Source organism: Myotis daubentonii, chromosome 4 (assembly GCF_963259705.1).
Source record: "Myotis daubentonii chromosome 4, mMyoDau2.1, whole genome shotgun sequence".
NCBI classification, from domain to species: Eukaryota; Metazoa; Chordata; class Mammalia; order Chiroptera; family Vespertilionidae; genus Myotis; species Myotis daubentonii.
In genome coordinates, this window is record NC_081843.1 from 37,053,351 (window position 1) to 37,064,948 (window position 11,598).

Below are 11,598 nucleotides of genomic sequence, written 5' to 3' on the forward strand. Positions count from 1 at the left end.
GGTCCTGAGACTAAAAAGTGAGAAAAGGGTCATGAGACTAAAGAGTGAGAAAACCACTATGGTTTATCCCCAGCCATGATTGATCCATTTCTTGTTCTGACCTCATAAGGCGCTACTGTGATGGAATTGCAAACCATTCCTTTATAAGGTTTTGGCTGGGCTGAGATGTTAGTCTGTTAGATCCCAGGAAGCTGATTGGTAGTGACCTGTTGGACATGGACTAATTGGCTTATTTTCTCATTTTTTTCTCCTCCTCTTCCTCCTCTTTCTCTCCCTCCTCCCACAGATCCACTTCAGTGAGAACAGATATCAAAGAATATTTTTTATTTTTTAAGTCACTAAGTGTGATGACTTTGCAGCCATCTCTGCCAATGAGGAGTGCCATATTGGCAACTACCTCATACTCAACATCATTGGCAAGGGATGCTTTGGAGAGGTGAGGCTGGCTAGACACGTTGTCACCAGCACAGAGATGGCTGTGAAAGTTGTCAATGGCAGAGTTTCTCTGATGTTCTCCAAGAGATTCATTCTCTTAAGGAACTAGATCATCTTTTTTTTTTTAATTAAATCTTTATTGTTCAGATTATTACATTTGTTCCTTCCCCCCCCCCCCCATAACTCCCCTCCTCCCAGTTCCCGCCCCACCCTCCGCCCTCACTCCCCACCCACTGTCCTCATCCATAGGTGCACGATTTTTGTCCAGTCTCTTCCCACATCTCCCACACCCCTTTCCCCCCCAAGAATAGTCAGTCCATTCCCTTTCTATGTCCCTGATTCTATTATAATCAACAGGAACTAGATCATCTTAATATCACCAAGATGTTTGAAGTCATTACCACCGAGGACCAAGTATATCTCTTCATGGAACATGCCAGTGAAGGAACATTATTCGACTACTTAGAGAACTGTGGCCCCATGGCGGAAAAGGAAGCCCAAGCTCTGTTCCGACCATTACTATCAGTCGTCCATTACTGTCAACAGAGACACATCATACATCAGGATCTAAAGCCGGAGAACATACTTCTAGATGGTGAGATGAATGTGAAATTAGCAGACTTTGGCCTCAGTAGGGTATTTATGGAAGAAAACTGACTACCTTCTGTGGCACTACCCCCTGTATGGCCCCAGAGTTGTTCGGGTTCGAACTCTACGAGGGCCTGAAGATGGATGTCTGAAACATGGGGGTAGTGCTCTACAAGATGGTGACAGGAGAGCTTCCATTTGTGGTAAAGAATTTTGACGAATTTACTGAGTACATCTTGAATGGGTGCTTCTTTATACCATACTTCCTGTCTCTACAATGCCAAAAACTGTTATGAAAATTAATAACCCTCAACTCTAGCCAAAGACCAACCCTGGAAAATATCATGAAAAACTGCTGGGTCAACATTGGGCAGTTAGAGGAACTAAGACCAGACATAGAGCCACCCTGGGGTGACGTAGCCACCCTGGGGTGACGTAGCCCCCAGGTAGCCCAAATAATGAAGACCATGGACTATGAGAAGCACGGATATGGGAATTACTCACAAGAAAAACATATAACAATATCATGGGCAGTTACCTCACCTTAGCATGAAAACCAAGATTTGTGGCCTCAAGGTCAGGGTAAGGCCCTGCCCCTCCTCTGACCCCAACATCAGTCTTTCCCCAACCCAGGGGTTTCAGGCATCAGGGCAGAAGGGGAGAGATCCTGGGACTCCATCACTCAGCCTAGAATCAACTATGCCCAGTTCTCCAGGCAACCTGGAAGGGAGCACCACCCCTCCCCTAGGCTGCGTGGGAGAAAGGATGACCTTTCACCCAGCCAGTGTGGATGCAAGCACCACACCTCCCTTACCCAGCCTAGAATAAAGGACTGCCATCCTGAGCCCAGTCCTCCAGCGTGATCCCGGGAGACTGTGAGCAACTTGAGGACAAGGACTATGTTTTGCATCTATGGTGTCGAGCACGATGTTTTGTCATGTAGAAGATACTCTACAAACCTTTCTTGTGTAAACAAATACCACATGGGTGAATGTTTTTTACAACTCATTGTACAGTTGGATCTTTAACTTTTCCTAAAACAAGACTTTAAAATAAAAATTTATTCACAGACAGGGTATTAAAGAATGACATTCAAGTTTTAAAAGAAGAGTATCGCTTAGTTCTGCAACCCAAAGGACTATAATCTGCGCAAAGGAGAGTATACAAGAAGAGCGTCCCTGGAAGGGGCGGGCGGCAAACCACCAAGATTCATCCCAGTCCTCCAGGGCGCCTAGAGAGATCCCGGAAATGCCCGGGAGGGTGTCTACCGCAGGGAGTCGGTGACGCACTTCCGGCCCGAGTTACTAGTTTCTGTTGCTTTTTTTTTGGCACGGGCCGGGCCGGTCCTAAGTGGCGAAGCCGGCGGTGGGAGGACTCCTGCAGGGGGCCGGGTGGATTGCGCCTCAACTTAAGGAAGGGCGATGAGTGCCGTGGGTTTTTGCAGGGTGTGTTCTCTTCTCACCTGAAGGCAAAACTCCGGGAAAGTCAGCGCGTACTGAAGAAAGATGAGTTCGAGCGTGGTCGCAAGTGAAGGCAGTGACGCCGAGGCGGGGGCCCGGTTGGTGGCCGCAGGGCCGAGCGTCGCCGCGCCGCCCCTGCGAGATGGACTTCTGATAGTGAAAGTGGAGGAAGACTCACCGGGAGTTCGGGAGCCCGGCCCGCCTGTGGACTGCCTGGATCCCGAAACTTGTCGACAGTATTTTAGGCGGTTCCGTTATCAGGAGGCGGCCGGACCCGAAGAGGCGCTGAGCCGGCTGAGGGAACTCTGTCGTCGGTGGCTGAGGCCGGAGGTGCACTCGAAGGAGCAGATCCTGGAGCTGCTGGTGCTGGAGCAGCTCCTGACCGCCCTGCCCCCGGAGCTGCGGGACCGCGTGCGGAGGCGCGACCCCGCGAGCGGCGACCAGGCTGCGGCCGTGCTGCGGGCTCTTCGGAGGACGCGCGGCGGAACCTCGCTCCCGGTGAGGAGTGCGCTGGTGGTGGGAGTGTGGGGAAGGGAGGTGTATGAGTTTCAGAAGGTTTTTGTTCTTCCTTGTGACATTTTGTGTGAACTTTAGAATGTGCATAACACTACTTCCTTTCCGTAGGAAACAGTGACGAATCCATTCAGGAAATGATCCTTGAGTTGGAGACCGCTCAGCACAACACCTACTCGAGAGTATTGTTTACTCATTGTGAGACACCCTTTTGTGTAACTAGATTGTTGGGGCAAGAAAGATGTCAGGATGCCAGAAGAGCAATGCCCCACCACTTTGAAAGTGGGGTTCCTTTTTTACTTTTGAACGGTTTGGCGACTCCCTCCTCCCACAGCTGATAATAGTACTCCAGAGAGGAGAGAGAGGCTGGAAGTGGAGTTAATTACTGATCACACTTACGTGATGAACCTCCATAAAAGTTCCAATTGCATGGGGTTCAGGGAGGTACCAGATTGTAAGGGCATCCACTTAGTGGGAGAGCAATCCACGCCAGGCTCCATGGGGACAAGCTTCCGAGCATGGGACCTTCCCAGACCTTGCCCTATGCATCTCCTCCATCTTGTGGTTTCTGAGTTACAACCTTTTATAATAAGCTGGTAATCTAGTAAGTAAATTGTTTTCCTGAGTTCTGAAGCTGCTCTGGGAAATTGATTTTGAACCCAAAGAGAGGGTCAAGGGAGCCTCTGATCTAAAGCTGGTTGGTCAGAAACCGGATGTGGGCTTACAGTTAGCATCTGAAGTTGGGAAGGGGCAGTCTTGTAGGACTGTTCCCTTAACCTGTGGGATCTGAACCCATCTCCAGGTACATGGTGTCAGAATTGAGTTAAACTGTAGGATACAGCTAGCTGGTGTTGGAGAATTGCTTGACGTGTCGAAACACACACATCTGGTGTTAGAAGGGAAATAGTTTGTAATGAAGTATTAAGAGGAGACACACAGGAGTGTGGTTTTCCTTTACGCAGAGATGGAGGAGAGGCTGGGCGAGGGAGGAAGGTGTGAAATGTCCTATACTCAGGTCCTGGGGACAGGAGGCACTGCATGCTACACAGAACCTCATGGGAAAGACACCAGGTCGTAGTCAGGAGGCAGATGACAGATGACAGGAGCTAGGGAGAAGTTAGGCCAGAGTCTAAATTGGGGTTTTAGAGGGAAAGGAAGAGCATGGCAGGGTAAACAATAGGATTGCTTAGTTTAAATCTTCCAGTCAGCTGTAAATTATGCAGTGGTTCCTAGTTGCCTGGTACCTGACCTTGGGATGATTAAGGCAGGGGCTAACCTTGCCTCCTTGGGTGTGCAGGCCCCATAGAGAAGATAGGGCTCTAGATTAACCAGTCTCAGCTGAACCTTTGCTCTCTAAGAATTGGCTGACACTCAGAGGGGAAGTCTCCCAGCCAGAAAGTTTTTTTTATTAACATGTCAGAACATAGTAGAAAATTAAAAAAAAAATTCCCTCACATTGAGTGAGAGATATTTGGAGTCAGTTGATGAGTCATCACTGGAACCTAGACAATCTCTCTGCACCAGTTTTAGAACCTTCCCTCTCTAAGAACTGTGGCTTTACCTTCTGTACATAGTCAACTTACAGTAAGATAAGCTTTTCAAAAGATCATCTTGTTGGGTAATCATCTTATTGTGCACAGGTCAAGGAAGGGAAAGGAAATTAAGTGCCTGCTGTTGATGAGGTACCTTCAGCTTCTTAAGACAGATATTTATATCCATTTCACACATGAAGAAACAGAGCCAGCATTGGAATTTAGGACTCTGGTCTGGTTATCTATACATTTTTAATCTATATCAGATTTCCATTTTGGTAAATCATAGTGATGTAACTCAAATGATTATTTTGCTCTTACCCCAAGTTAGTGTAGACAGTCCACAGAATGGCTTTTTGGGATTGCAAGAGAACGGCAGCTTCTGTTTTTGGTCATTTTGAAACTACCCAGTCAGTACAAGATTCACTGGCAAAGGCTCAACAGAAGTGTTTGTTACTTCATTCTCAGTGCTTCCTCCGCAGTACTGGCTGACTGAGTCTAGCCTTACCCTGAGACTAGTGGTAAGGCTGTCCTGGGACAGCAGGTGCTGATGGGAGGTCTCTTTTTGTTTCAGGGATCGGTGAAGGTCAAGGATGTACCTGTAACCAGGGAGGAGTGGGAGCTCCTGGACCCAGTTCAGAGGGACTTCTACAGGGAGGGCACGCTGAAGGATTATGGGAACACAGTCCTACCAAGTAAGTGCTATGACTTTGCTTGTTTCTAGCTATGTGTCATCTGTGAAGGGTTTGCTTCAGTTTGATCCCTGAGCCAGTCTGCCACTCAGAGAAATAGGTTGAGAGTTCTAGGTTCTCTTTTGTGACCTTAAGTAAGACCTTTCTGTTCTGTTTTGTTAGGTGACAGATTCAGCTTCTTGTTTTAATTCATTTTCAATAAAATACATACAGAAAAGTATAATGGACACCTGTGTATCTACCACCCAGGTTTTTTTTGTTTGTTTTTTTTAAAATATATTTTATTGATTTGTTTACAGAGAGGAAGGGGGAGGGATAGAGAGCCAGAAACATCAATGAGAGAGAAACATTGATCAGCTGCCTCCTGCACGCCCCCCACTGGGGATGTGCCCGCAACCAAGGTACATGCCCTTGACCGGAATCGAACCCGGGACCCTTGAGTCCGCAGGCCGACGCTCTATCCACTGAGCCAAACCGGTTCTGGCTACCACCCAGGTTTATCAGATTTTAATATCAGCCATATTGGCTTCATATTTTTTTAAAAAATATATTTTATTGATTTTTTACAGAGAGGAAGGGAGAGGGATAGAAACATCAATGAGAGAGAAACACCGATCAGCTGCCTCCTACACACCTCCTACTGGGGATATGCCCGCAACCAAGGTACATGCCCTTGACAGGAATCAAACCTGGGACCCTTCAGTCCTGCAGGCCGATGCTCTCTCCATTGAGCCAAACTGGCTAGGGCCCAACACTACATTTTGAGATTTATCCACGTTGATATACATTGCTCTAGTTTATTCATTTTAACATCCATATATACATTGTAGAATATTCCCAAGTTCATTTATCCATTCTAGTGTCAATGGAGATTAAGACTTCCAGTTTTTCACCATTACCAACAGTACACTGAACATTCTTGTGTCTTTCTCTCTGTGGTCATATGTAGGAGTTTCTGACAAGAATATATTTAGGGATATTTGCCCATCTTGCTGTCCAGAAGGATACAAGCAGTATACAAGAATTCTTTCTCCATATCCTTGTCAACATTTGGTATTCAGCTGATGGCATGATGTCTTAACACAGTAGTCTAAGTATTCCTTTTATTTTTTCATTTTATTATTATTTTTTTTATTGTTTAAAGTATTACATATGTCTCCTCCCCCCCCCCCCCCCGCCCTTGATAATCCCCTGGCCTCCCCTACCCCCTACCCTCCAGTGTCTTATGTCCATTGGTTATGCTTATATGCATGCATACAAGTCCTTTGGTTGATCTCTTACCTGCCCCCCTCCTGCCCTCCCACCCTCCCCATAAGTATTCCTTTTAAAAATAGGAGAACCCAGCAGGCATGGCTCGTGGTTGAGCATCGACCTATGAACCAGGAGGTCACAGTTTAATTCCCAGTCAGGGAACATGTTGGGTTGTGGGCTGGATCCCCAGTGTGGGACATGCAGGAGACAGCCAATCAATGATTATCATCATTTATGTTGATTTTTAAAAAATAGATATTTTATTATATCCTATATAATAAAAGACTAATATGCTAAGTGTCTGGTTGACCAGTCAGCTGTTCAACCAATCAAAGCATAATATGCTAATGATATGCTAAGGCCACTCAACCGCTCGCTATGATGTGCACTGACCACCAGGGAGCAGACGCTCTGACCTATAGGTTAGCTTGCTGCTGGGGTCCAGCCGATTGGGACTGAGCCAGACTGGCCGGACACGCCCTGGAGCCCTCCTCCAGTCCCTCCCTGGCTGGCCAACCTACCAAGTCCCTCCCCGGCCCCAATCATGCACTGGTGGGCTCCCTTGGCCTGGCCTGCACCCTCTTGCAATGTGGGACCCCTTGGGGGATGTCGGAGAGCCGGTTTTGGCCCGATCCCGCAGGCCAGGCCAAGGGACCCCACTGGTGCATGAATTTGTGCACTGGGCCTCTAGTATATTTACTGTATATATTAAAAATAAATGAATAAAAGGAGAAGGAAAAAAAGATTAAAAATATGAACAACAAAATGGCAATAAAAACGTATCTATCAAAATTGAATCTAAAAAAACAAAATACTATCTACATTCACCCACATACTGAATAACTTTTCTTTTACAGCTTTTACACTTTCCTTTTACAGTTTTCCCTGGAATTAAAAATGCCTCATTTTGCATGGGCTTACTCTTCTAACTACTGAACACTAGTTCACTCACAAGCTTTCTGTTAGAAATATAAAACTCCTTTCAACATGTTCACATATATCAGATATGCCATCATTTAAATATCCCCTTGGAGAGATTCCCCTGAGGCTTCCTCTGCTCCAGTGTGAATAGACTTCTTCTCCAGACCTGTTATCCAGCTGTTGTCCTAGACCAGTGATAGCAAACCTATGACACGCGTGTCAGAGGTGACACGTGAACTCATTTTTTTGGTTGATTTTTCTTTGTTAAATGGCATTTAAATATATAAAATAAATATCAAAAATATAAATCTTTGTTTTACTATGGTTGCAAATATCAAAAAATTTCTATATGTGACACGGCACCAGAGTTAAGTTAGGGTTTTCAAAATGCTGACATGCTGCGCTCAAAAGGTTCGCCATCACTGTCCTAGACTCTCCTTCACTGTCACCCTGGGAATTCCTTTTTTTCCCCCTGGATTCCATATAATTTTCTTCCTTCGTTTTACCCCCTTGATTTGATGGAGAACTCTTCTAGTGTGTTCCAGAGAACATATACTTGGGAGCTAAATTTTTTGAAACTTTGTCAATGTCAGAAAATATATTTAGTCCTCTCTTACATTTGTATTATAGTGTGGCTGGATATAGCATTCAATATTAGAAATAACATGTTTGAATTTTGAAGACAATTTTCCGGCTAGCTTGCCATGTTGCTATTGAGAAATCTTATGTCACTGTGATATTTTATCCTTGTCATACAATCTGTTTGTCCTGTGTAGAAGCCTTTAGAACAGCAGTTCTCAACATGTGGGTCGTGACCCCTTTGGCGGTCGAATGACCCTTTCACAGGGGTCGCCTAAGACCATCCTGCATATCAGATATTTACATTACGATTCATAACAGTAGCAACATTACAGTTATGAAGCAGCAACAAAAATAATTTTATGCTTGGGCCACAAAATGAGGAACTATATTTAAAGGGCCAGAAGGTTGAGAACCACTACTTTAGAAGCTTTTCTTTATTCCTGCTACTATGAAATTTCACAATGGATATGGCTTAATGTGAGGTAGGTGTTTTTTCTCCCCATTCATTGTTCTGAGTAGTTGGCAGGCCCTTATATAGACACCCATATCTTTGAGTTGTGAGAAATTTTCTATAGTATTTTTTTATTTATCTATCTACTTATTTTTATCTCATTTTTACTATGTTGCTTCCAGGATTTCTTTCATTTGGATGTTGGGACGATGGACTGATTCTGTCAAGTCCCCTGATCCCCTTCCTATTTCTTTTTCTTTTATTTCGTTTTCTAGGAGATCTCCTTAGCTTTATTTTCCAACAAATATTTCAACAACAAGAGATTATTCAACAAATATTTTATTATCTGCAGTAAACCAGGTGCTATTGTAGATGGGGATACAATAGGGAATAAGCCTATGAAATTCCTGCTGTAAAAATTTCTGCCCTTGCCCCAGCCAGGTGGCTCAGTTGGTTGAAGCATCATCCTGTACACCAAAGAGGCTGCAGTTAATCCCTGGTAGGGGCTGAGAATGGGAGGCAACTGATCAATGTTTCTCACCCTTCCTCTCTAAAAATCATTAAACATATCCTCAGGTGAGGATTTAAAAAAAATTTTTCTGTCCTTTCTGCCTGGAAAACATAAGCTTTGGAGCCAGTAGTTTGAGCGTGAGGAGAGGACATTATATTGGGTTTTTACCAATTAGTGTGTTAGTTTTCACTTGATTGTCCTGATATGCTAATGGTACCTGTCACCTGTTCTTTAGCTATGCCTGATGTCCCTGATCCAGAATTTATCTGGTCTGACCTTCTTGGAGAGTAAACTGTAAGAATTCTGGATTGGGGGATGGACTCTGGTGTCTTGACTGTTCATTATAGACTTTCAATCAGTACTAGATATATCTTCCACACAGACTCTGCCTTCAGACATTGGAGGCACCTGGTATGTCTAATACAGTAACTCATCGTGAATAGAATTTCTTTGTCAAACCATCCTTCAGCCATAGGATAAAAGCTATACCACCTCTCTTGACACCCTTCCAAATTTGCCTGTCATAATATGGTGACTCATAGAACAGTGGAGTGGGGCAGGAGGATAAGAGATGGGTTGGTTGGTGCGGGCACAAGTATAAAGCAAAGACATGGGGTTTGTACAGGAAAATATGAACACATATGACAGGTTAGCTAAAACAATTCAACTTCAGGAGTGGCTTTATGAGATTAAAAAGGTTATTGGTGGGGCTATTTTTCTGCTAGCACTTGTTTATTTCACTCTTGCACAGGATGAAATGTCAGCAATTTGTATTTTAATGTTTCAGGTTTGGAAACCAGAACAGAGAACAAACAGTTAATTCCAAAGCAAGAAATTCTAGAAGTAGAGCCACAGATGCAGCTACAAGAAAGATCCCAGGGGAATGCTCCCCTGTTGTCCAAATGTGGTGACACCCATGAGGAGATGGTGGAAAAGCACTCAAGAAACCCTTTATTCCTAAAACTTGAAAATTCTCCTGAGGAGCAAAGACTCACCAGCATCTCAGATCTCAAGAATGTTCCCACAGAAGAGGGAGACTCCAAAAATAATGAAATTGGGAATAGTGCCAGAAGTTCCAACTTGGTTCTTTGTCAGCCTGGCCTGACAGCAGAGAGGTCTGTTAATGGTGCTGAACATGGCAACAGGTGCAAACAGAGTTTAAATATAATGAAACTTCAAGTGGTGAAACCTCACAAATCTATTGACAATGTGGAAAATTTCCATACTCCAGGCCTTTTTCAGACCCAGAGGCAGCTCCGTGAAGAAAGACCTTATAAATGTGATAACTGTGGAAAGAGTTTCAAACAGCGTTCTGACCTCTTGAAACACCAGAGAATCCACACTGGGGAGAAACCCTATGAATGCAAAGAATGTGGGAAGAGCTTCACTCAGAGTACCGCCTTGGTTAAACACCAGAGGACGCATACAGGGGAAAAGCCATACACATGTCCCAAATGTGGGGACAGCTTCAGACAGAGCTCACATCTCAATCGGCATCAACGAATCCACATAGGAGAGAAACACTATAAATGTTCTGAATGTGGGGAGACCTGCCGTATTTCCAACCGTTTTAGACATCAGAGAATCCATAAAGGGGAAAGACCCTATACATGTGAAGAATGTGAGAAAAGCTTCAAACGGTGCTCTGACCTCTCTAAACATCAGAGAACCCACACTGGGGAGAAGCCTTATGAATGTTCCGTCTGTGGGAAACGCTTCAGTCAGAGTGCGACCCTCATTATACACCAGAGAACTCACACTGGAGAAAGACCTTATAAATGTCTTGAATGTGGGGATAGCTTTAGACAGAGTCCACACCTTATTCGACACCAAAGGATCCACAGAAATAAAGCCCCATCATTTTGACACGATTCTGCATGAGCTGTTTCCTTTCATTTTATTATTGCCCTGAAACTACATTCTCTGGCTTTTGGTATATTTCAGTCAATCATGGGTCATATTTCCTTGGGCATCAGAACCAAGATAGATTCAGTCTGACTTAAATCTCAAGACATATGTTGATAGAGTATTGCTATGAAGGAGAAGCATGTAAGTTGGGAGCCCCTCTACCAGATGGATCTGTGAGGAGACTTCTGAAAAGGGTGCAACAGTCTGTCCTTGTCTCTCCACCCTTACCTCTGCTGCTCTTGGACCAAATCTTCTGCACTCACATTACTTCCCCAAGAATTCATTTTAGTAACTTACAATTGTCTTTCTACTTAGATGGTAGAGAGGATTTCAAGTACTTTCTCATCCAAAACACCTCATACATTCAGTTCAGTGAATGCAAGAGCCACTCTGTTTTTGACTTTTAAAATATTCAGTTTTGCAGAGTTCCTCTTTCCCTATTGTGTTAAACTGTAGGCACAACAAAAACTTGGGTTAGAGCCTAAATCCATCTTCTTCTCTTTCCAGTCCTGCACACTAGTAACATGTATTGCATCTAAATTCTTTCTGAACATTTTTTTTAAACTAAAGGGATATAAGCACATTACTGGATATTTGGGAAAACAACAAGAGAGAAAATGACTCATACTCCCACACTTGATCTGTTACTGGCATTTACAGTTAATCATTGAACTATGTGAGGGTTAGGGGTGCCTACACCCTGCACAGTCAAAAAATCCATGTATAACTTTGACTCCCCCCAGTATTTAAGTCA

General features: G+C 44.3%; 1 protein-coding gene across 7 annotated transcripts in view; it reads left to right on the top strand.

The window, feature by feature from the left end:
- The first annotated feature begins 2,120 nt into the window (after nucleotides 1-2,120).
- The window catches only part of LOC132232290 (ATP synthase subunit f, mitochondrial-like), a 42,723-nt gene continuing 33,245 nt past the window's right edge, over nucleotides 2,121-11,598 (top strand). For 2 of the 7 annotated variants that reach the window (XR_009452393.1, XR_009452392.1), the window contains exons 1-2: nucleotides 2,122-2,981; nucleotides 5,103-5,223. Coding sequence is in view for 4 of the 7 variants with exons in the window: in XM_059691730.1 (XP_059547713.1) it covers nucleotides 2,529-2,981; nucleotides 5,103-5,223; nucleotides 9,724-10,802 (1,653 nt within the window). In the remaining 3 variants the exon portion in view is untranslated. Of the gene's footprint in view, nucleotides 2,982-5,102; nucleotides 5,224-6,169; nucleotides 6,327-9,723; nucleotides 10,815-11,598 lie in introns of those variants that run through there. The other 5 variants (XM_059691730.1, XM_059691733.1, XR_009452394.1 and 2 more) reach the window with 5 other exon arrangements.